General features: G+C 36.7%; 6 protein-coding genes across 9 annotated transcripts; 3 read left to right on the top strand and 3 right to left on the bottom strand.

The window, feature by feature from the left end:
* Window positions 1-32: 32 nt before the first annotated feature.
* LOC133840277 (geminin) lies at window positions 33-937 on the top strand. Its single transcript, XM_062272028.1, has one exon. The coding sequence runs from the start codon at window positions 176-178 to the stop codon at window positions 740-742; it is 567 nt and encodes a 188-aa protein (XP_062128012.1). The 5' UTR covers window positions 33-175; the 3' UTR covers window positions 743-937.
* LOC133840275 (zinc finger protein ZFP2) lies at window positions 866-3235 on the bottom strand. Its single transcript, XM_062272026.1, has 5 exons — window positions 3090-3235; window positions 2221-3013; window positions 1752-2165; window positions 1142-1694; window positions 866-1007 (listed from the first exon to the last, which is right to left on the bottom strand). The coding sequence occupies exons 1-5, from the start codon at window positions 3094-3096 to the stop codon at window positions 954-956; spliced, it is 1821 nt and encodes a 606-aa protein (XP_062128010.1). The 5' UTR covers window positions 3097-3235; the 3' UTR covers window positions 866-953.
* Window positions 3236-3752: 517 nt separating this feature from the next.
* LOC133843161 (bcl-2-related ovarian killer protein homolog B) lies at window positions 3753-8260 on the bottom strand. The gene is made up of 4 exons (XM_062276589.1): window positions 8028-8260; window positions 7319-7706; window positions 4484-4624; window positions 3753-4409 (listed from the first exon to the last, which is right to left on the bottom strand). Exons 2-4 carry the CDS (start codon window positions 7604-7606, stop codon window positions 3951-3953), a joined length of 888 nt encoding a protein of 295 aa, XP_062132573.1. The 5' UTR covers window positions 7607-7706; window positions 8028-8260; the 3' UTR covers window positions 3753-3950.
* Window positions 8261-9927: 1667 nt separating this feature from the next.
* On the bottom strand, window positions 9928-21272 carry LOC133840812 (bcl-2-related ovarian killer protein). Of its 2 annotated transcripts, none has more exons than XM_062272894.1 (5): window positions 21166-21272; window positions 10750-11039; window positions 10542-10694; window positions 10170-10478; window positions 9928-10109 (listed from the first exon to the last, which is right to left on the bottom strand). In XM_062272894.1, exons 2-5 carry the CDS (start codon window positions 11017-11019, stop codon window positions 9945-9947), a joined length of 897 nt encoding a protein of 298 aa, XP_062128878.1. In that variant the 5' UTR covers window positions 11020-11039; window positions 21166-21272; the 3' UTR covers window positions 9928-9944. The 2 variants fall into 2 exon arrangements, with proteins under 2 accessions (XP_062128878.1, XP_062128879.1); XM_062272895.1 differs by having other exon boundaries at window positions 10750-11051; window positions 21166-21266.
* On the top strand, window positions 12286-14821 carry LOC133845069 (uncharacterized). The gene is given in 6 exon segments (XM_062279408.1): window positions 12286-13271; window positions 13337-13921; window positions 13978-14107; window positions 14109-14151; window positions 14213-14265; window positions 14267-14821. Coding segments are annotated over 6 exon segments (1683 nt in total). The 5' UTR covers window positions 12286-12900; the 3' UTR covers window positions 14768-14821.
* Window positions 21273-21624: 352 nt separating the features above from the next.
* On the top strand, window positions 21625-24508 carry LOC133840810 (uncharacterized). 3 transcript variants are annotated; one of them, XM_062272891.1, is made up of 4 exons: window positions 21625-21852; window positions 22058-22148; window positions 22216-22971; window positions 23022-24508. In XM_062272891.1, exons 1-4 carry the CDS (start codon window positions 21742-21744, stop codon window positions 23516-23518), a joined length of 1455 nt encoding a protein of 484 aa, XP_062128875.1. In that variant the 5' UTR covers window positions 21625-21741; the 3' UTR covers window positions 23519-24508. The 3 variants fall into 3 exon arrangements, with proteins under 3 accessions (XP_062128875.1, XP_062128874.1, XP_062128876.1); XM_062272890.1 differs by having other exon boundaries at window positions 22055-22148; XM_062272892.1 differs by having other exon boundaries at window positions 21718-21852; window positions 21942-22148.
* Window positions 24509-24738: the final 230 nt, after the last annotated feature.

Raw genomic sequence — 24738 nt, 5'->3', positions numbered from 1 at the left:
GAAATGTTATACGAAACAGTGCTGTACAGCAGCACGCGGCATCATTTTGGCGGCCATCACAACGCAAACATAAACCCGAGGAAGAAACGCGAGCCAAAACGCTTGGTTATTAATGTTTTAACAAACAAAGCGCGAGCACAACATTTATCAAAGCGACTAACGAAACGACTTGAAAATGTCTTCAGGCGCTGCGCGAGTTTACATTCAAGTTGAGAGTGAGGCCGAACAACAGGAGCATCTGAAGCAACAACGCAAAACTCTAAAGCCTTTGCAGGCAAACGCCAACGATAAGGAGAATCTCACGGGATCTGGTCGCGTTTCCATTGTGGATCAGCTCAGTCGCTTGAAGGCTGGCGTGAATGTAGCGCCAAAGTATGGTAAACGCCAATGCGTTGACTCTGGTTCAACACCCACAACAACAATAGCCACGCAGGACGCTGACACACAAACTGAAGCTGAAGTTAACGATGCTGATAAGCCAATCACCGCTGAAGATTTAACCAGCCAATGTGAGCCTGGCGAGAACTACTACAAACTGCTGGCAGAGCAGCGTCGCTCTGCACTAGAAAACACTCTGAACGAGAATCGCCATTTGCACGAGCGAATCGAGGGCCTGGAGGAGGAGATCAACATAATGCGTAAAGAACTCGACGAGGCCAACAATCTGGTTGAGGTACTTAAGGAAATATGCGAAGGGGATGATGGCAACGATAAGTCGGAGAAAACGGAGGAGCAAGAATAGTTTATAATGTTGATGATGCTAGAATGCTGTTTACCAATAAATACAGTTTTATGTTTGTACTTTTAGCATTATACATATATTATTAATATTATATTATGCAATTAGTTGTAATCAAGAATCCATTTTGAATTTTCTTAACTTATTTTATTATATGCAAGATGTATGTACGCCAGCAATAAATATTCACAAGTAAAACACGCTGCTTTCATTTTCACTTTAGCCAGTCTGTAATGATCTCTTCGCTGTGAAAGGTTTCCACATCAAACTATAAGAGTGAAAGAGAAAAAGCGATGCATTAGACGGTCCACTGCACAACTACTGTTATATGAACGAGCTAACTCATTTGAACAAGAAAAAGAACTAGTAAACTATTTCACGCGTTTACACTGCAACACTCACCGCATCAGTTGAAACTTCGATGCATTCTTCATATTTTGGCTCAGCAATAACCACATCCAACTCATCGCCTGCATCCAAATATGCCGCCGAATCCGCATTAGCAGCCGCAATCAGCACAGCCGTTTCAGAGTCCGGTACCATGACTTCATTGTTGTCATCATCGATGGAGGGTGGCACCTTGGCTAGACGGGAGTCCGCGTCATCGGGATGTCCGTGCGCGGACTTCATATGCAGCCTCAGGGCAAAGGGACGCTCATACTCTGCACCACAGGTGATGCACCAATACTTATTCGTCAGCTGCTGACTCTTGACTGCCGCATTGCTGATGATTTTCGCGTCGCTAATTCGGTGGGTTGCCATGTGAGTTTTGACAGCGTACAGCGAGGCAAAGGGTCGATTGCACACAGCGCATTGATACGGCTTTGTATGCGTATTCTTGTGGGCATAGAGCTGCACCGAGGTGCGAAACGATTTTGGGCAGCTATCACAGACATACTGGCGCTCCGAGCTGTGTATGCGCAAATGATGCGAGTAAACCTGATGCGATTTGAATCTGTTGGGATAGATTGTTAGTCATAGTAGCCACAGGTAGTGGATCTATCACTCTTACCGTTTGTTGCAGGTCGTGCACACATAGGGTCGGATGTTGGTGTGCGTCCGCAGGTGAAGAGTTAGGGAGTAGGAGACGCGGAAGGTTTTGCCGCACACTTCACAGCTGTAAGGCTTCTCTCCGGTGTGGACACGCTCGTGCTTCACCTTCTCGTAGGGACGTGAAAAGACACGCTCACAGTATTGACAGGGAAATCCTGGCTTCGCATTGCCATTGGCAATATCTTTGCTTTTGTTGCTTCGGCTGTTGCTGCTGCTGCTGCTGTTGTTGTTCTTTTTTGATTGGCGCTCGTGAATCTTGAGATGCATCTCATAGTTGATGATATTGTCAAACTTGCGATTGCAAGTGCCGCAAGAGAACTTGTTCTCGCTCTGATGCATCTGTTTGTGCACCGTCAACAGATTCTGTTCGAAGCTGTAAGATCAGTAGACGTTAACTGAGAACTGGGAATCGCAAAAATTCTGCTTACCTCTTATTGCAGATCTCGCAATAGAACTGATCAAGTTCGCTGTACTGCTGATGCGCACCAACGGGCAACGCGTCCTGTATGGACTTGGAGGCACGTTCGTTGTGGATTCGCATGTGGAACTTCAGACACTTTGCCGAACTGAATTGCGTGCTGCAAATATTGCATATCGTGCTGCTACTCCCTTCAGTTGCAGCGTTGTTAGCTATTTTCCGTCTCACTGGCGTCTGCGTTTTGGCAAATAATGCGTTGTTTTGCTTTGCGCCTGGTTCGCTATTTGGTTCTGACTGAGGGCAACTGTGTTCCTCGGCGCTTTGTCGCGTTTCGAATATGCTGTGGCAATCAAAGCAAAAGTAGCGCTCGGATTTATTGGGAAGCTCCTCAAGTTCAACATCACCTTCCGCATATGATTCAGTGTCTGCAACTGGCACCACTTCACTATCGTCCAGCACTTCCCAAAGCTGAGGCTCGCTTACATTGTCAAGCTCTTCGATAGCCTCATCTTCAATCACAATGGCGTCGCTATCAATTGTGTCATCACCCAAATAGGGCTCATCTTTGTCGTCGACAGAGTGGACCGTGAAAAGGGATCCAGTTTCAGCGACTCCAACGCAACTGTTGGGCCCACTGTGCGCCCTGTTATACGCATCGATGCTGTCAAAGTCTTTGCCACAATCTTCGCAATAATAGATCTCATCGGAGCAGGTATCAATTATGAAATGATCTATGTTGCTTTGATTTTTCACCTCCACGTGTGACTGCAACGGAGTTGTCGCGACGCCTTTCCCAGAGTGTCCTATAATAATATAAAATACTCAAATAAATGGTTGATCTAAAAGATTTAATAAGCTAAGGTCTTAAGATATACGCACCTGACATGGCATTATTATAAATTAAGCACTTGTTTATATCTGTCTTTGGCACCCACAATATACATATGTCATGAGTGTAAATTCAATGATATTCTAGAGCTGGACATTCATCGATAGCTCCGGCTTATCGATATTTTTTATACAAATTTTTGAAATTTTTGAAAGTAATCGGTAAAGTTATCAACCATACCAAATAAATATTCAAAAAGAACGATGTGGCAAAGGGCAAAAAAATTTGACTGAACCAAACTAAAAACCGCTTTACAAATATAGTGAGTTAACCATGACATTTATGTTTGGACTATATAAAGACCGTTTTTCTGTGAAGCGTAAATGCAACCCTGTGTATCAGCTGTTTTTGCTTTGTTTACAATTTGAAAATTTCAAATAGGCGAATTCTGTGAAACAATACTTTCGAAATGATATTCTAAAATAGAACACCATATTTTAGAGCATTCATTTTCCTGTCGTTAGTTGTATTACGCTTTGACATTCTCAAAATATTAAATAAAGAGTAACCAAATGGCACCTTTCGAGATTTCTTCGATTTGAAATGTCTTCAACGTTTTTAGAAACTGTTTATGGTCACACCTGATGTACTGATAGTTCGTCTTCGATGTTTTTTTTACCATTGATGCTTGCCGCAGTATTTAAAATGAAATATGCAAATCAAATGTATTGTATTTTATTTACGCTGTTTGGCACTAAGTAATCATTATATACAAAAACAATATAACAAGTATCAATATTAAACATTAAATATAATTCTTTAAATGCTAATAAAAATTGTAAGGAGGAATGATTGAAACTATGTCTCACTGACTATACAGTACAATTAAAGCTAGCTAAGGTAACCCGATACTAAAATAATAACGAGTACAACTGACTTCCAATTCGCTTGCAAACATTCGATACTACGTAGGCGCCAGCCGAGATGGTCACGAATAGAGTCAGCCAGCCAAGAAATGTGAATTCACCGACTCGCGGCCGTATGTGTTGCTGGAGTCCCAGCCAACCGCCGTTATCGATTAACCAATAAACCAGATCATCCTCAATAATCTCGGCCAGACCGTCGACCAGACATTGCAAGTAATCGTAGTGACCCTGACGGACGCAGTCAATGGCAAACCCGCCGCACACCGAAAATATCGATATGATTTTGCCCCAGGTGATGCTTGTTCGAAAAATATCCTTGGCGACCAGATTTAGTAGCATGGGAGCCATATCGCTGTCCTCCAGTTCCCCAAAAGGTGCGCGTGACAGTTGCCTCGAGATGTTCGTGTAAATGCGTGGATGCATACGTTCGAGTTCTTCCCCCATCTGTAAAGATAATGAAGAAATATCATAATGAAATATGGTAAATGGAAAGCTATCCTATTCTTATGGATACTTACGCTGTTGAGGGCTGGAAACACCTCATAGACGACATGGGATGATGGCTCCAGTATATTGCGCAGTCTTTGTATCACCTTTCGATTCAAAACACCTGCTCGACGTAGCCGTGCCCTGATATATTGTCCACACAGACACTTGCCCTGATGAGTACACGGAAAGAGGCAAAAATTAATAAATACTAAAATCAATTATATCAACTCTTATCTTCAATTGTGGGTTTGATCTTTTGCCCGGCTGCCCATCAATGCCAATTTACAAACAAAGTGTTCAATCTGAACATCAAGCACTGGTCAAAATTTCCGGGCACACGGAATCATAAATTATGAACTCGGGAAACAGTTCTAAGATTTTTTCTATTTTCCTCTTTTATCGAATTCGACGTATGCATTGCAAATGTATTTATAGCTGTTTTTGCTAGTATTTCTCTTATTTAGAGTAGTAGTCTGTACTTGGAAAATTATAAAATTCAACCATATCAGAATTAGTATCTCTATAGTCAAATTTAAAAATAAAAAACAAAAATTAATACATATAACAACCTATTTAAACGTGAACATATGGGTAAGTAATATATTACATATCTCAATGAAAGAGTATTAAATCGTCAGCATTACGAAAATCGGTGGGGTATCTGTCTTGTTCATTCTTTGGCTAAACAAAAGTTTTATGGTAGTGGGGTGCCTTTGCTTTTGCTTTTGAGTTTCTGGGTATAAGTGATATCTGCTAAATTTCATTCACACATTTCACACGCTGGTATATACTATAGTGTAACAACGAAAGCTAAAGTTTAGCGTTAAACATAATATATTGGATAGTATAGATTGAGCAGATTAAGAGTGTACGGAAATCTTACTTATAAAAGCCCAGTATACATATATTTTGTGAGGACCACTTTGATATTATTATTCACTCAACGAAAGGTGTATTAGAGCGTTTACTAATTATAGGTTTAAGTTGTGACTGAAAAAAGCCTTTCAAATAGATATTTATTGAGTAATTAAACTAAAGTCAAAAGTCTCAAAACAAAAAAACAAAATCGAATAAATCAGTCAGCATCAATTGAAAGTTTGCCACTCTGAATTATGAATAATAAATCTTCAATCTTGATCCCTAGGGTATGATTATAAACCTTTTTTATTATTTGTTTATAAAATAATAATGAAAATACAATTTTTGATTAAAAACATACATAGGTATTTTAACATTTGACACTCTTTGTTGCCAGAGTAAGACTCTTTAATAAAATGATATGTATACACAAATATGTAATACACAAATTTTATTATTTTTGCTTATCCTATTATTCCAAGCTTGTTATTCTGACTAAACTATCAACGCATATCATTATTGATCGTTTAATTTACAATGTCACGCCGCTCACATTTATTATAGTCTCATCTAATACTTTCAACTGCACAATTACTGTTCGTCATGCCAACCAATTTGAGAAACAATCAATAAATTGTCAAGTTGTTATACACAAACATATATGTATAGTATGTCTGCACATTGCACGCTAGAGATCGCCAAAAACAAAATAATGTTGGCCTTGCCCTGATATTGAAGCGTTAAATAGACTTTTGAAAAAATAAGTAACATGTAACTATTTCGTGCTTTTTGCCAAGCGGTTAATCACCTACTTGCGAGCTATGTTTATACTATATACTCTTTCATCTATAAATCAATCACCTTTGTTTGAACAGCTCTGATATAATTATTATCATTTGGTGATCTAAATATTCTGAACAGACTTTTCAAAGAATCCATCATCCATTGGCATTATGTGCACTTGTATAAACTATTTTTAGTTTCTCTAATGTTATCATTGAGTAATATCTTCAGGTAGCTTAGCTGATAGTCTAGAGTATAGATAATAGGCGGACAAAGGCATCTCCGACCCAATAAATTAAATAAAACTTAGAAAAAACGAATTCAACAATAGTTGCAAATAGATAAAACTTGCAACTATGTTTTAATTCTCTAAAAAATCATAAATCAATTTGCAATTTGAGTTGCTCATTAACACATAATAATGTATATTTATATTTATGCATGCCAGGGAATAGATGTTTAATTTGATTTAAAAATCTAACATGATACTACAATTTGTTCGTAAGTATACGATGACTGCAGGCAAGTAAATATAAAAAATATTTATGATGACAACTGAGAAATGTCAACAATTTCATGTAAAATAAATGGGTGCATTTTCTATTAACTTTGCTATCAGCTGAGATAAACAAATCACAAAAAATAAATAGAAGTCAAACGAAAGCGAACCCGACATCAAGATACCCTAAGTCCCATATTGAGTTTGTTTTATATCATAGACAGATCACTCAACTTTTGCTGTCTTGTTTTAATTATCTAAATTTATATCTACTTATATGAAATTTGTTTATTTACACAGCTGCGGTAGAAGTAGACAATGAAAGATTGAGAGTCTGCTCGACAGAAATCATTCTGAATGGTTTAAAACTCCATATAACAACAAATGAGACTGTATTTTAGTTTACTTTAAATAAGTAGCAAGGCCAAAATAAATAAATCGGGCTATAAAACTGTTTTATTTTTGGCTTTATCAATTGGTTCAAAAATTTAATAGTAGTCGACGTAATTAAATTCTGATCGGAATCTGTACTTCTAAAAATTAGTATATCTCAAATTAAGCTTATATAGATCCCGGGATGGAAACATAAAGAACGACTGACCACATGACATCAGCTCTTGCTTTTAGTTCTGAATATTTTCAAACTTTTTCCCCGAGGGTATTTTCTCGTTGATAAACTATTGTTGATGTTTTTTTTTATCGTTTTTGTTTCGCGCTGGCTTACCTGATTAATAATTTCCATTTTGTACTCCTGATAGTTGGTTATGGTGCGCGTACTGCTGGCCAGCGATGAAGTGGACGCAGCACGGGTCATGTGTCGTCCATTTAGGTTGCCCCCATGGCCGGATCTTCCATTGAGTGAACCTCGCAATGTCTTCCAATCGGTGCCGGAGGTGGCGATAGTGCTTCGCCTATTGGCGGTATATATCTCGTGATCCAATGACGATGATTTGAGCTTGGCCAGTTTGGGGGTGCTGCTGGATGTTGGAACGGCGGCGGTCGACATTGTCATTTGTGCGGCTCAAAAATAGAATCAAGCTTGCTTGCTCCCTCTAGCTCTAGCTCTAGCACTCGTCTCCGCCTCCGCGGCCTTCTCAATTGCCCTGTTAGCTCTAAGTCGATGTAAGTTTTGGAAAAGTAGAGCTTTTATTATTACAGTTGAATTCGCCTTGCAATTAACACAACTTGTTTTGCGCTTTTTTGGATGCAGTTTGTCGATTGAATTGATAAAGTGAGCAAAACAAACGAAATTTGACAATAAATATTAAGCACAAAGCAAACAGACGAAGAGCAAGCAAACATACACGAACGGCGCACACAAAAGAAAACAACTAAAAAAACTTGTTGCTGCTGCGCTGCTGCTTAGCGATTGAATTTAAAGCTGCCCCTTGCTTTCTTTTCGCTTTTGTTTTTGCTGCTGCTGTTGCCTTTACCTTTTGCTGTAGCGCGTGTATTTTTTTGTATTGTTGTTTTGCTTCACTTTGCATTGAACTTTTAACCGGGAATATACGAGACAAAATGTTGTGCAAACGCTAGGGTATTGCCGCTCTGCTTCGTCTCGGTCACAAAATTTAGCGGCCCCGATGTTCTACGCGTGAGAGTGTGCGCCGTCAACTCAGCTGCTGTTTGCTGCTTCTCCTCGCATGACTGCGCTGCCTGCTTGCTTGCTTTGGGGTCGAGCTCCAAAAAAGCACGCAATGAAAGCTTATTAAAGCGGGACGGCAATAGTAGCTGCTCAATGTGCCTGCCAGTTGGTTACGTTACACACAGTTTGGCGCCAAATTTAATTCGCATGATCATGATTAGTTTCATAGGAAAAGTATCATTTTCTTTAATCAAAAAGCATTAAAAAAAAAAATTATCATTGATATTTCGAGTCAAGGAAGTTAAATAGCTAACGCTACATAATATTTGTGTGTTTAAACTGATAGTTTGTCTGATTAAAAACCTTTTTATTATTTTGGCTATAAAGCATTTCAGTTACATATTTTTTGAAGGCCACTTTCCCGTTTCCACAGCAATTTTGAGTGTGACCGATTGAACTTAAAACAGCTGCTCATAATGTAAGCAAACATTATTGTAAAAAAGCGAATACTTTCATTTAGTAATATAATAATAATTTAACGTTCTTATTTATCTCGATTAAAATTGTGAGTATGAGAAGATATACCAAAAAATGACCAACACTTTCATGAGATTGTACGAAAAATGTATTTTAATTACGTTTTTGGTGTTTTTTTCAACATTTACCATACGTGAGAAGTGTGAAAATATCGGACAACATTTTTCGGTATATTTTTTCAGTGTTGCGATGTTTTTCGAGGTGAAAACCAAACGTAACTCACCACACTACGCGCGCCAAGATATTCAAATTGCTCTATTGTTTGATTTTTATCATTTAGTTTCCAAAATTTATTTACATTCTGAGAAGACATTTTAAAGGAGAGTTATAAAATAATAACTGCATGTCGAATGTCCAATTTAAAAAAATAAAATATTTAAATTATTACAATTTATAAAATCATTAACACTTAAATAATTTGTTCAATATATACCATTATCTGGGAATCTAACAACTGCCCGAAATAAATCTTAGCAGCAACTAAAGGTCTTATCGAAAGTTAAAAGTTTCCCAATTTGACATTACAAAAAAAATTGTTATTGTCGCATTCGACAACAACGATATGCCAATATACCAGGTGTATCGAAATGAGAAGTATGATATAAAAGGCGATAGGGAACATTTCTTGCGATAAAGCTTTCATTTTTGTTTTTCTTTTTTTGTTTACACGATATCTATGATACATTTATTCTATTGACATTTTTATTACTGCGGAACTAACAATTGCTAGAAAGATAGTAAAAATACTTATGCAAGTGGGCAAAACTTAAAATAAGATTATTAAAACTAAGCTTACAAATTGTACAATAATAACGCTCATTTTATTCCGGTACAATTCGGTAACCGGTGGAATAATCAATTCGAAAACTCGGTAATAGACCAATGCTTATAAAAATAAATTTGTACCATCAAAAACTAGTGATTTAGATTAAAGACTCTCATTGCGTGAGAACAATTTCGTAAATAAATTTATAAAATGTTGCCCGAACTAATATCACTTGAATAAATGTACTTTATAGGATCGGAGACGCCAGTTTCATAAATTTTCTTTTGGTTCAAAGTCATAACATCCTATTATTTAACTAATTGGTATAAAAATAACAATGTTCTTCGTCAATAATTTGAAGACCTTTCCTTTGATAGCATTAAAATGCATTCCAAACTTAATTATTTAAAATTATTAGGGAATATTACGTAAAAAGAAAATCATATTTTGTAAGTTTTGCAATCAATGCGTAAATCGTTGGTATATTTTCGGAATTAATGTATTAAAAATAAAACGTAATAACATAAAGAATAAAATCAAACCAAATACAACCCCGATGACTAGAGTTGTCCATTCCAGAGGATTCAAACTGCTGGTTGTAGGTAATACGTGTGTGTTAATGCCGTTCTAAAATGAAAATATCATAAAATGTTTAGTCTTTTCAGTGTATTAGAAAATATAAGTTACCCATCCACCATTCTCGTTTATCCAGGGAACGAGTTCATCCTCTATTACTTCGGATACGCTCTCCATTAGTTTTGGCAAATATTCGGGGTGACCTTGTCGCACACAATCAACTGACAGGCCACCGGCTATAGCAAACAATGAGATTACCTTGCTCCAAGTGATTTCAGCTCGAAATAGTTCTCGACCAACTGCTCCGAGAAGCAAACTTACAGCATCTGGTGTGTGAAATTCACCGCCGGGATTTCGGCAAATTTGTCGAGCGACACCATTATAAACCCGCGGATGCATTCTTTCCAGTTCGTCACCCAACTATAATCGAAATAGACTTTATTCAAAATACTTTTTCTTATTTAAAATCCGCATTTTACTTACCACTTGCACTGCTGGAAATACATCTCGGACTATGCCCAATGATGCATTGCTATTGCCCAAAATGCTTCTAATGCGCTGAAGTCCCAACTTCTTATTGAAAAGTCCTGAACGTCGCAAACGTCGTTTTATGTAGTGTCCACAAAGACATCGTCCCTAAGGTTGGATATAGTTGTAAATATGATCTAAATATTTACACAATCTAGATTACCTGGGTTATAATGTCCTGGGCAGGTATTTGAGCAGCCTTCCAGCCAATGGTATACGAAAGTTTTCTGGTAACCACATCGCTGACGTTACTGAGACGCCTCCGCGTCGTCTCCCGCTGACCCACCTCTAACAACGCTGCGGAGTGAAGTGTGGCAGGAAAACTGAACTTGCGGCGATTCTGTGCTTGGAGCATTCGTTCGCTTTGTGTAGTTGCCGTGGGGAAGCCGTAGGAGAAGTTATCGTTATTGGAGGGAAACGAGGTACCTGGCATCGTGATCCAACAAAGAACACCTGTATGAACAACTAGAGTTAATAAAAATGAGTAAAGAAACTTATTGTCATAATAAATGTATTTTTATTGAATTGAAATGTATGTTTTTATCAACTAATGATCAATAAATCATTTCGCTATGCAACACAAGCTTCAGTAAACCAATGTTACCATTAACATTAATTCAATTATTTTGAATTCGTTTCAGCCTCTATTAACAGTGTTTGGCCGTTGTTGTCAATCTTTTGGAGGTTGACCGTGGGACACTTTTATCGCAATCAACGTCTTTCACTTTATTTTTGGCTTCACAATGACGATGATATATTTAAAGAAAAAGATACGCTACTCATTTTGATAATTAAAAATGAATCTTACATGCATATGTTATTAATGTTTTATAAAATAATAATATTATCATATTATATTATACTATTAGTTTCTAGCATTAAAATAAAATTATGTTTATTTTATATTTTTTACTTTTGAATATAACAAAAAAATGATAAAAAAAAAAACTTAAAAAAGGTATTAAAATATTTAAAAAGCAGTTGCTTTTACCTCAAGTTTGTTCTGTGCGATGTTCTATATTCTGTTATAAATAACTTCATTGCTTTCAGAATATTAATACAAAATGAAGTAGCATTTTCGACATTTCTAACTAAAGATTTTAAGAAGCATACAAATTGATGTTGGAGCTCAATTTAAAAGAAGACATTCCATTTCGGCATTTCAAAAATGGCAAAAATGTTTAAAGTATGTTCATTGTCTTTGTTATTTTTGCCCTTTGAAAATGTATAGAAGGGTTCCAAGCTTTGTGCAACTGTCTGTGAAAATGCGTGAATCACAGAGATGATAAAAGATAGTCACAACAAATTTGGTATATCGGTACGACGGCAATAGACAATCTAACAAATGAAGTTAATGATTTTTCGGAGATGTTTAGATTTCTTTTTCCAATCGTGAAGACTTCGATTTTGTTATTTGTTAATTTCTTTTTGTAATAAAATAATACTAATAATAATAATAATAACAAAAAATAATAAAATAAGCTAAGCCATCCATAAACCCTTGTGTATATTGTTTGTGTACAAAATTCTAATGCCATTTGAATTTGTGACTACATTTCGCATATTCCTTAACTTAAAACTTTATTTTTACATTGCCTATTTAGTATTAAGTTAAATTATTTTCCCCCAACTAATTAGAGTTTATATTTTATATGTTTTGCCTGCTTTTTCATGTTCCCGCGCTTTAACAAGCCCGTGCTTGGTGTCGCTGGGCACTTAATGGTACTGCCGCTAGTACGTCAAATATCCAATATATAATATTGCGACTGACATTACTTTGTCTGACCATCTTGGGGCAAATTAACGACACATCGTTGGCGTATATGGTTTGTTAAGTTTGATTGGCGCTGGCGTCTTTTTGATTTCGACCAAGCGGATATCTGCAGTATGGCCAAAATGTTGCTGTTGAGTTGAGAATACGTGTTGTCATTAGTCGACCTGTCAAATGGCAAATGATTTGTAGATTTGACTGACTGCCATTGTCCCCAGAGGATTGCAACAGGATGCGATCGATCTTGGACATAGATACTACCTGTATCAACGAGTGTTGAAACTGAATTCCTCTAGGGAACACTAAAGCGAGTCTATTTTTTCACATAACCTGACCTAATACAAAAAGTAAAGTAAAAGCGACTGTGTATCGTGAGTGAGGAAAGTTTTTCAAAACAAAATCGTGAACATACGGGTTGGAGTATTCTGCGTATGTAAATCCGATTATTGGCAGACATTTGGGTCAGCTTTAATCACGATTGCGAGGCCACTAGCTTATAAAAACACACCCACGATCGGTTCAATCAGTTAGTGATCTGACAGAATGTCAACCAATTGGACGTGTTCGATAATCTTAAGCTCCCTTCTATTGCTGCTTTCAATCTCATCATCCACAGCGGATGTGGCTCATTACTTTGCTGCACCTGCGGACTTTGGAAGCTACAATCAGCTTGATCCCGCCTCGTTTCAGTTGCCGCTATCGCAATCGATTTTATATGGACGACCTGTGGTTAGCAATCCCGTTACACCTGCGCCAGTTGCGTCACCAACAACTGAGTTCAGTCTGCCGGAGATTGTGGAGAACCGCAACGTTAAGGGGTTGAGTCAACGAAGCAACAATTTCATACCTCTTAGTCAACATTATTTGCCTCCTGGCCTAGACGAGCGACCCAACTATGAAGCTCCCAAGCCAAGGTATTTGAGGGCACTGTAATTTATTGATTTCCCTCCATTCTATTAATTTTGCTTTGTTAATGCAGCGATGAGGTTGCTGGCTATTATTATCCGCAGCCTAGCACAAGTACTACGACAAGAAATCCGACAACAGCAAGTACTCAACGTCCGATAATTGTTCAGGATCCCAATGAAGTGAATGAGGTTGAGCAATCGGGTTTCTTAGGCTATGACTACAATGCTCCTCCCCAGAATCCTTCGAAACCGTCGCCTGTCTATCTGCCTCCAGTTGCTAGCAATCCTGAACAGCAACAGTTGCGACTTCGCGTGAAAGACATGCGTTGCTTGCAGTCGAGATATTTTCGAGCCATACTGAAACTGGACAACTTCTTGGGAGCTACGCCAGTGTTGGATAATGACAGCGAGAATGAAAAGGATCGACATTGCGAGTTGAAGATGTCGCGCAGTTTTCTTCTGTTGGATATCGCGGCTACTGACTTTGATCACTGTGGAGTTCATGCCTGTGGTCAGGATTTGTGTTTGCGAGTTCGTTTCCCAGCCATTCGAGGATTGCGCACAGCCAGTGATTCTATTTTAACACTGCACTGCAAGGTGCAGGAACGAGTTGCATCCAAAGTTCAAGCCCTCAAAATGGGAGTTGCTAATGACGTGTCAGTATTCATGCCGTAACTCTTAGCAAGGACTTAACTTGAGTATCTCCCTTTAGACAGTCTCGAAACAGTGGCACCTACGCCCGTGGAGGTAACCAAAATGCTTTTCGCACACACGTTGAACTCTTGAGACGCGGCACGAATGGATATACTCGACACCTGGAGACCAATGGAGCCGTGCAACTGGGGGGAAGATCTTTTACTGCGGGCGCATGTTCTCTCAGGCGATGGTAAGGTACAATGAATTTATATTTTAAGTACATAACTTAGAATTTTTATATGTACTCTTAGGTTGGAATTACACTAAGCTCAGCGATGTGCAGCTACAGCGACTCTCTCCAGCTGGGGGAGGTTTTAAATAGTGCTCAGCTAATCAGCTCTAACGGATGCCTCAATCCTGCCATGCAAAGCATCTGCGCTCATGAGCCCAACTTTGAGCCGCCTCTCGGACAACGTTTACACTTCAGAGCCATCATGTTTCCGGGCATGTTAAGTGGAGATCTGCTGGTGATGTCAATGCGTATTACGGGTTGTCTGGAGCACGAAGATTGTCAGGTGACAGTCCAAGATTGTAAGCCAGGTCTACCGCAGCGACGACGACGGAATGCAGGTCCTAACAGAATTCATGGAAATGCAACAGAGGCATCCGAGATGTCGCGTGTTCAATTTAGAGTGATCATGCCAAACATGGAACAGGACTCACAACTTGACACAGATTCGGAGGGTCTGCTGCAAAATGAAAATGTTGCTGCGTTGTCGAAGAGTTTAGCATTATTTGGCAGTTTGGGAATGGTGGTGTTGCTGCTGGGAGTAGCTGTAATCGCAGCTTACAAGTTCCGCAAATAGGTAAAAAATTTGGTCAGTTTTAAACTTCATTATAGAAAATGTAAATCAATTAAATTACATAACTATTCAGAATCTCAATTGGTAATTATTAGGTATTAACTAAACCTGCAGCCACATAAAATATTTGACATATTTGAGTGTTTGTCTTGGCCAACTGTTTAAAACCCAGCATAACTAATTATTTATCATTTTAAGCTAAAACAAAAATAAACACTCAATAATGCGTTGCTCATGATCATGCCACTTGTAATTGATTCTTCTGAACAGAAAACAAATGTATAGCAATTCTCAAAATACAATGGGCGACTGAATTCCAAACTAAGCGTATTTCGAGAATTGCAAACTTTGATGTTTATGGCATGGGTCTAAACTGAAATTGTTGCACGTTTTCACGCTTGAAGCACATTTAATGAAACCAAGTACGCAAGCGAGACACTCGCTTTGGATTCTGTCTTTGTTCATCGGTACTTTTTGTAGGCTTTTGTAGACCTGTTCACTTTTGAAAAAAGTAAGTTTTGTATATACTACTATATAAAATTAATTAAAAGAGAATATAAATAAAATACAAATTACATTTAAGCTTTCTGCACTTTGCAATTCGTCAATTAAATAACAATTTTGGAAAAATTTTCAAGAAATATTTTTTTTTGCTAAAAAACTACTTTACTATATTTGTCATGCATTGATTGACAATCTTTTAGATTTTATACACTTGCAGTATATTTGAAGTATAGTGGTATATAATTATGGTATACCAAATATACTTATATTCTATGTAACATCTTTCTATATCAAATACTAAAATTAAGGGTTTTGAGGATCATCCAGAAGATAAATTAATAATTATGCGAATGCTATTGAAAGTCAAGAAAAATGGCTTAAAGCTTTTGAGTATGCAGATACATGATGCTCTGATTCTTTAAAATAATTCGGGCAAGGTTATACATTGAAAAGTTTCTCTCTCCAAATTGCACATTGATCGGTCCATACATATAAAATAATCATATAATAATAATCACTTCAAATTGAATAATAATCGAAGCATAATTATAAAACATAGCAAATGAAATTTAATATTGAATTGTAAGATAAAGTTTGTGGACAATTTCATTATAATTGAATTGTACTATGTATAGTACAATAATACTAAATAACCAACATATACCATTAGTATGTATGTATATGTTTGTTTGTAATGTGAACAGGTCTTTGGCAGTCTGTCCGTGCCTTTATGTTAATTGTAGTATCGCTGCTTCGGGCAGTTAAACCGACGCTGACAGCTCGAATGGTATCCAATTAGCAGTAATTTGCCGATCTAATCTAACATGGGAGTCTCAGTAGACATTGAGATAATTATTAGACAAAGTGTTTGGTAAGTACGTGACATGAAAAGCCTCCTTATATGTGCATAAATGCGCATTGAGTGTTTTGAAAGCGAGCAGATTATTCAACTGCGTATTGTCCCAAATAATTCAAATACATCCACATAGCTTTACGAAATTTAATAGGCATATTTGCATATTCTCTCTAAATATGTTTGCACTTAAGATTGATTAACTTATTTCTGACTGACTTATTCATTTATTGATTGAACTATAAAGGTACATCTCAGGCAGTAAGAGCTAAGCTGCTGAAATTTGTTCACAACATACTTTAATGGGTTTAAAAAACAAGTATAATATTAGTCGGACTTTAAATTTAATTTTAACTTTCATTTGCGGAAAATGGGCATGTTAGTCAAATTCAAATAACGTAGAAATGTTAAGAATGTAAGCGTAGAGTTAGAGGTTACGAGTGGGATAATTCTATGAATCAACTTCTGCAAGCAGCAGGGTCCCAGACATACCAAATTTTAACATGTAAATTTACAATTTATATTTGCTTAAATGATATTTGCTTAAGGACACACTATGTGTTTACCTCGAGCGAATGCCTTACACGAGGCTGTAATGTTTTAACAAAAATAAAAAATATTGTAAGCAGAAAACAAACATAATTTTTATACCAGTTTTAGTAATATTGGTAACTGAGAAATTGTGGATGACATAATGGTAACACTACAAGCATTTAAAAGCCCCTTCATCAATATAATCGAAATGTGGAGTTGTACGTCTACAAATTATCATATATATCTTGTGATCATCATGATTATAATTCACGATATAGGAGATGTTTCCCTCTGCTTGCCTCACACACTGTACATTCATTTTCACAAAGCTTTTACAACAGATGGGTGCCTGGTAAAAAATGAAATACATCGTATGGTTAGCTTTTGGGCCTCCGCAGAGCTAATTAATAAAATCGACACGTATGCCGCAACATTGCTTGTGTTCGTTCGGATACAACAATAACAACAACAATTACTTCAACGGGCTGCATGGATAACAACTACTTTATCTTTGTCGCAAATGGCAGGCAAAATGTTTACTTGATGCACATAAATTAAGCGTAGATTGCCTGATCGTCCAATCCCCCCTCTTGTCCACATATCTGTAGTCAACCAACTGACACTTTACTGTGTTTAGTCGATACTCGTTACGGGTTCAGCAACTATTAAGCCGAAAGCCAACACTTTTTATTCCGAAACAGAAACTACCAAACAGCTTCTTGGCTTCAGGTTGCAACTATTTTCATCTGTCTTACTTCTGAACTGCTTAACTTAGCGACTTCTTAGTTGGTGCCCAATTTAGCAACTACGGATAAATATTTATATCTTGCGCCTCATATTGAGTCGCTTTACAGCTTTCTGTTTTTAATGACTAGAAGTTACAATGCATAAGATTAATGAGTGGTTACTGTTCAATACTGTTACGTATTATATATTTAGAGTTTCTTAAAATAATTCTAAGATATATATCTATATGTACTCTTCAATAGTTTGTTGCATAAATAGTTTTAGAGCAACATTATTTATCTTATCTGATTAATACTTTAAATTGACTGTCATAATTTAACTCACTCCGTCTCTCATAAATGCGTAAATTAAATTCCTATTGACTAATCGAAATACATACTTCTAATAATAATTGCAAATCGCACTAGTCACGCCTCAATGGTCTCATTAGCGGCTTTTATTAACCAAATCTGTCGCCTGAATTTTTTGTATTCGCATCCAGTTTCCAATCGTCATTGGTTCAAACTAACTCAAAACATTTTTGGCACATACCAGCATAATGTGTGTTTTTCTCTATTGGCCTCCATTGACGTTGTCGGCATTTTAACTTAGTTATTGTACCCGGCACAAATAGGGAGAAAGGGTATTATAGGTTAAAGCAATTTGAAATTCGAACTCTAACAGAATAAAGTCTTATCTTAATCTGCATCAACAGCCTAAACATTTTAGTCTAGGATATACTGAAAATAATATTATAATATATATCAAATATTGGCAGCAGCACAAGTCTTTCAACTTCGGTTATTCCTAATGTTTTGAATACTGGGTATCTTACAATCGAATACTCTTGACTGCAGATTTCTTACTTGTCTTTTTGTGTGTGCTTTGCTCAGTACCTGTCCCATCCAAGTCGCTGCAATGTATTTTTATATGGCTATTTGAACATGTTAACATTTGTGTTATTGATTTTTTACAACAGTTGACAGTTACGCAGGCGCTACATGGCAATGCGAATGGACCACCGAACACCGAAGCACCTCCCCTCAGTTCCGCCATCATCATCACTTAGCTTGGCACCATTTTATTTCGGAATTTACATTTGTTTGCTTTTTGCTCTTAGTTAGTCCATGTCAAACAATTCGCGCATTTTGATTTAGATTTTTGACTGATTAATTTAATCGTAATGACATTTTCTTTTTTCTTTCAAAAATATACCTTATAAATATTTTCATTTTATATCCAATTACTTGCCTCAATGATATGTAGCTAATTAATATTAATAAATAATTTTGATCATTAAGAAGCTTTAGTAATGATTGCATCTATATATGTATATAATGGTTTTTCTTGATTCACTAAATGGATGCAATTTTATGAGGTTAACCTTAGAGTTAAAATGAAGCTGAAATTCATCTGCCCACCTCTGTCCAAAGTTAATATTTTCAAGGGACAGAGTCGCAATCTTTCAATCGGAAGAATTCAGCATGAAATATGTTTGTTAGAAGAAAGATCTATTCTATAGATTATGAGACTTTTGATTTAATGAGTATTGCAGTTAGTTATGAAATAAATCGGGTAAAAAAACATTTAAGAAGCTTTGTGTATTTAAAATAATAATAATAATACTAAACACAGGTTTGTATGAAAACCGCAAACATTATCTAAACTTGCTACGAACAGATCTATTTCTGAAGCTCTCTCAAAAAATAAATATAAACTGATAGCGATCGACAAATACAGGTCAAAAACAATTCCACCACAAATACCTTATATTAGCGAACAAAATTAGCTGCCGCTTACTGAATTACTTGTAACTACAATTAGCCGCAAGTGCTAAAAATGAGTGTTTAGGATCATTAACCACTCTCGGTGTTGATTATGCACTTTTTATTCTAGACCATGCTCATGCTCTGACCAATTTACGTCATTCAATTCGAGCGTGTAAGTTAAAACTTACAAATGTTGTACTCTATCGAAAGGTGTGCCAATCGAAAAATCTTATTATGCACTTATATTTACTCAGACATTCATATGGCGATGTCTGTTTAGACGAGTGAAGCGCCTCTCAATCAGCCTACTTTAAGTAAGTACATTTAGTTGTTTTCCATTTCTATTGTTTCTATTTATACGCTGTACAACAATAATATACTGTCTTTTATAATTAACGCGGCTTAGTAAGCCAAGCTACGTTGCATTCTAAAAATGACCACATAAAACAAAATATTTATAGCAAAGCGACGCGTACGTGAAGTTTTCTTAGTACTGTGTGGGGGCGGCCTTAAAAATAGTAACTGCAACATCACGCACCAAACTTGAATCACCGAGAAATTCATTAAACTAAAATCTAACTCATCCACTTGTAGTGCAACTACTTAGTTAAAGAGGGAGAATACAATGAACCAGTTTGTTAAAAATAGTTTACCTATAAACTTTTGATTATAGGGATTTGCACCTGCTATAGATAAGTGATGTCTTGTTTAGTTACTACTAAAATTACTGAAATTAGTGCAATATAAAACTTGACTTTTACACCGCGAAAGGTTTTGCGATTTGTGACGCGCAACGTTAAAAGGTCACGAATCTAGGCAGATATTGAATAGAGGAGATCCCATCAAAGTTATAACGAACATGAACTAGCTTTATCACCATTCGTCTTAAATCGTTTGATTTTAATCATATAGAAAGAACAAGTATCCCATGTACAAGAACATTTTACCAATTTACACACTATATGATCGATATACCATTCTACTTTTATTACTAATCGTAGTACAATGATTCCTAAACAAAAACTCACTTCAATGATGAAACAAAAAATAAAGAAGATTTTTATCAATGCGAAATCATCATTATCTTCAGTAAATTCAGATTGCATTATCAAAAATGCGTACCAGGTTTTGCCATTCGACTTTATCTATCTAATTTACTTTATTTGTATTTAGCAATAATTGAATCAATAAATGCTAAAGCCACACCATTATTTCTTATCAGAGAAATAATTTCATTGATACCCACACTCTCGTTTATCTTTTGTTGTCAGATGCGCACTTAATGTTGACAATAGGTTGTGCCCATTGAAAACGGTCAAAATAATGTGCATATGAGACCCAATAAAGAATAAAGAATAACATCTACAGCATGAGTGCGTGGGTTTCGGAGATTATAAGAGATATTCGAGGAAAAAGCCTATTTTAAATATAAGATCAGTCATGCCCCCTTAGTCCTTAATCCACGGAAATCCAAAATTACTTACTTCTTTTTATAGATTCCAAATAACAATATAGAATTTATTCACGTAAATATCTCGTATGTCGGACGAAATCTGAGTAGCAAAACCGAAGAATTATACTCATACACAAGAAAATGATATGTGGGTAGGTGTGAGGGCGTGTTATGACATAACCTAATGGGCACAGGGCATCTCGTAGTCGATCACTCGGTTAAATCGGGCTCACTTGTTTTTTGTACTTTTGTACCAACACAAGTAGAAAAATTAGCCGCGAGCTGAGGTGCATGAAAATAGCTTAATTACCGATGTATTCATTCTGTGTTTTTGGGGTATTGGTACTGAATATTCACGGTCACAGTTTTGGCTCAGGGTTTTTATTGTTGATTGTTATTGCTTTTCACACATGCACACACATAGACATACAAATTAATTTTAAATTATTGGTCAACAGCAAGTGCAAAAAATTAACGATTTTATTTTTAAAATCACGCTCTATTAATTATAAAACAATCTTATCGTAATTACAGAAACAATACACTCAAACCAATTACATACATTTACGCGGAAGTTAAAGCCAGTTGTACGACCGCCTGAGTCAGATTTCAATCGTTGCCGTTTTCGCGTTTAAAGCAGTCGAGCGATAATAGTGAAATAAACACACACAGTAAAAAGCAAAATAGGCGCGTCGGTTAAATCAGGGTGACCGCAAGCGGGACTTCAAAATATGATATTTTACGCCAGTGAAAAATCTTCGTTACTAAAAATACCCTTCTTATTTGAATCTTCCAAAAGTACGTTTTCCAATTGGAGTGTATTGCTAAGTGTATTGCTAATACAAGAGGTTAAAAAAATGTTTAAAAACGAAATAAAACTTTTGATTAAATTACAGATTTTTGAAATTTTAAATTAAACCCAATAAACAAGTTCCATACCAAATAAATTAATGGCTGGCAGTCTTTTGTGCAAGTGATATATTTTGGTATATTTGTTGTCGTAAAGTAGGATATTATGAAATGTAGCTCGCAGTCACTCTGAGTAACAAAACTATGCGAACATCGCATAAATAACAAAAGTGCAATATTTATTTAGAGTGCAATACGAAGTGTGTGAAAATCTAATAGCAAGCACAAAATGTCGCTAACAATTGTAAAATATAGAAGGACGCCAGAAGGCATTGTGCCAATAACGCCTTCCGTAGTGCTAAGACCCAAGATGCAAGTGCAGCCCCAGCAAATTATAAAGGTATATACATACATCGTATGTACAGTATGTATGTGTGTGCACCACTGTCTGTGTGCCTGTGTGGGTATACTCAATGTTTACTTCAACAGCTGATTTCTTAGCGAACTGAGGCGGTGTGGCAACGCCGAGACCATGTGGCTAAATAGAAACCCCTCAAATATTTGTGTACATTTTCGTTGAAGTATTTAAAAATGTATTCCAGAAGCTAGCAGGCAATAAAATCGCTATTGGTAAACTACCAGCGGGAGCCATAATAAAACCGAGTATGAAACGCAATGCCATCACTACCACTTCAGGTAAATAATAGTAGTTAAAACAGCGCCAACGCTTGCTCGGACTTTCATTACTTGTGCCATTTTACAGGCACTCCATTGCTGAAGACTCCGAAATTTGTCTTGCAGTCGGCCAGCTACGGAGTTACGCCTACTTCAGTATCTTGGCAAACGTCTACTCCAGCAGCTGACATTAAGAAGGAAGCTCTTGGTGATGCGATCAGCTCTCTACCGCCCAATACGATTATCAAGGCAACAACCCGACCTTCGCTTGCATCGAGTAGCAATGCGTCTGCAACTGGCTATGTGAATGCCCCAAGTATAGCAGCTAGTACTCCAGCAGCAGCACCGGCTGTCGCATCCGCTGTGCGCCAAGCTGTATTCCTTAACCGAGAAGTTCCACAACGCACCATGCGTAGTATGACTTTGGGAGCTATTGATATGGCATCTACTCTCCACCTTGGCGTGACCAGCGAGCATTTGCCTCTCTTTAAACGTATCATATGCAAATTCGGGAATTTAACTCATCTCGATTGCTGCATTACTCTAAGGAAGATGCGTCTCAATGAGCCATTCCCGTTACTTGCCGAACTTTTCGATCTTAGTGAACTTGTGGTCAAAGAAACATTTAAACGGACTATTCTTAGGCTGGCGCGTTGCCTGCGTCCGCTCATCTGTTGGCCAGATGCTAAGCATTACTCGGAGCGATTGAAACACATGCCTTTGGCTTACAGATCTAATTTATTGCACGTTAGATCGCTCATTGAATGTGTAGAGACGGATGTGTGTGAAACCCTTAATTTTGGTTGCTCCAGTTACAAGTTTATTCTCTGCCTCAATACCAATGGTGAGTGATTCGTCCGCTGAACATACTTTTATTAATGAACTGTTTTGCAGGTATCATAAGCTATGTGTCCGATGCATTTCGTGGTGATTGTGATGATCTGCAACTGTTTGAGAGCAGCAATTTCAAAGACATAATACCGACATATCTTACCCTATGTGCGGAGCCAGGAAAATCTGTTAGACGGACGAATAGCACATCGAGACCAAAGAGCAGAGAAAACGATTCGGAAACCGAATATGATGTACAGGAGGAAGCAAAGAAAGTTGTTAGCAAATACAATGAACAACGGTTAGAAGGCCAAATGGCTAACATAAAATCTTTGTGTGTGTCAGATGGAGCTTTGACCTCAACACGTGCAACAAACATTCAATTGCCGACGCTGCGTGTCAACGAGCCCGCTTGCCGCACTCAGATGCGACGGACTGTAGATGCATTAAGAGAGTTCAAAATGTTAGATCATGGTGCCCTGAAGCAAACGTCTTTATTGGGCTACCTAAATGAGATGTTAATTGTGGCCGCGGCGCTGTGTAATTTGCAGCAACAGTAGTTTTTCAAGAGAAAAGTAAGAAAGTTGCGAATTAAGTGAGAAAGTCGAGTGTGCATTTTGAATAAGAGCAAAGCAGCCCGGTATTAGTCTTAAAATATACCGAAGAGCGATTTTTGCCGTTCAAAAGTATTCCTTAAATAATTTCTGATCGCAAATTTTAAGGAATCATAAATCATAGTTATCATTGTGTTCCAAAAATCTATCTAGGCTCTAGCTTCCCTATGGGTAGCGAGTATAACAATTGTAAATAATATCACCTGTTTTAAGGTTGTACCACTAAATGATTATATAAAGCATTACGTTAGTTATATTTTTTATACTACTTCAATTTAGCGTTCGTAATTAGATTTTAAGCTGATTTGTACTTGGTATGCACAGGAGATTGTTGCTGTTTTCACTGGAACTTCATATCGGACTCTTTAAAGTTAAAATATATTTTTGTTAAGGCTATTTGGCTTGCGTCATTTCGTCATATTTATAGTACATTCAAATAAACACAGTTCTGCCGCTTTAAGCCGTTATTAAGATCTATTTGCCCAGCCGTTTAACTATTAACGATGAGTTCAAATTACAAACATTAAAGGCATTGTAAAATTCTCAACAAATTGTAAAATAATTAGTAATAATAATAATCTTTTTTATACCAATTGTAATAAATATATGCGTGCATACCAAAAATATGTTCGGCTTTTAACTTGATTGCAAATTTATTTGGGATATTGGATAATGTAAACAAGAAAACACGTGCCACAACATAAACATATATATATTTTTGTTTACTTTATTTAAGATGAAAAGTACATATACATATGTATGCTAAAAATTAAACGAGTTTTAATTAAACCAGCTGAAAATCTTAGTGTATAAAGTATAATAATAAAAACAAATGTGCAAATAATTATTGTTGGTTGCTCATTATGGTACATTTTCAAGGTGTTTCCATTTTAATTACATTTCACTAAACTCTCCTTTAAATGGCTCTATATCGTATGTAAGTTTCTATTCGCTTCGGCTGATATTTGTAATCTTCATCCAGGAAAGATTTATATAGTTTAAGCTAAAATAATTAAAAGTTTGCTTATTTCATAAGTGACTCTGCTGCGTACAATAGTTGTAAAATTATTATATTTTCCTGCCGTAGCCGAAGTGAAATACAAAAACAAAAAGAATTTATTTTTTTTTAATTCTTGGACACTGCGTAATTCCCAGCCAACATTTCA

Source organism: Drosophila sulfurigaster, chromosome 3 (genome assembly GCF_023558435.1).
Source record: "Drosophila sulfurigaster albostrigata strain 15112-1811.04 chromosome 3, ASM2355843v2, whole genome shotgun sequence".
NCBI classification, from domain to species: domain Eukaryota; kingdom Metazoa; phylum Arthropoda; class Insecta; order Diptera; family Drosophilidae; genus Drosophila; species Drosophila sulfurigaster.
This window is presented reverse-complemented; position numbering and strand designations above follow the sequence as displayed.

Bases quoted from the DNA above. Each gene is read 5' to 3' on its own strand.
- LOC133840810 (XM_062272890.1), top strand. From the start codon at position 21,742: ATGTCGCTAACAATTGTAAAATATAGAAGGACGCCAGAAGGCATTGTG. The intron at 22,149-22,215 runs GTAAATAATAGT...GCCATTTTACAG, and splicing joins TGCCATCACTACCACTTCAG to GCACTCCATTGCTGAAGACT. The intron at 22,972-23,021 runs GTGAGTGATTCG...ACTGTTTTGCAG, and splicing joins TCTCTGCCTCAATACCAATG to GTATCATAAGCTATGTGTCC.
- LOC133843161 (XM_062276589.1), bottom strand. From the start codon at position 7,606: ATGACAATGTCGACCGCCGCCGTTCCAACATCCAGCAGCACCCCCAAA. The intron at 4,625-7,318 runs GTAAGCCAGCGC...TGTACTCATCAG, and splicing joins AAATGGAAATTATTAATCAG to GGCAAGTGTCTGTGTGGACA. The intron at 4,410-4,483 runs GTAAGTATCCAT...TTATCTTTACAG, and splicing joins TGTTTCCAGCCCTCAACAGC to ATGGGGGAAGAACTCGAACG.
- LOC133840812 (XM_062272894.1), bottom strand. From the start codon at position 11,019: ATGCCAGGTACCTCGTTTCCCTCCAATAACGATAACTTCTCCTACGGC. The intron at 10,479-10,541 runs GTAAGTAAAATG...TTTCGATTATAG, and splicing joins TATTTCCAGCAGTGCAAGTG to TTGGGTGACGAACTGGAAAG. The intron at 10,110-10,169 runs GTAACTTATATT...TTTTCATTTTAG, and splicing joins TAAACGAGAATGGTGGATGG to AACGGCATTAACACACACGT.
- LOC133840277 (XM_062272028.1), top strand. From the start codon at position 176: ATGTCTTCAGGCGCTGCGCGAGTTTACATTCAAGTTGAGAGTGAGGCC.
- LOC133840275 (XM_062272026.1), bottom strand. The intron at 1,695-1,751 runs GTAAGAGTGATA...CTATCCCAACAG, and splicing joins TGCACGACCTGCAACAAACG to ATTCAAATCGCATCAGGTTT. The intron at 1,008-1,141 runs GTGAGTGTTGCA...TCACTCTTATAG, and splicing joins TCGAAGTTTCAACTGATGCG to TTTGATGTGGAAACCTTTCA.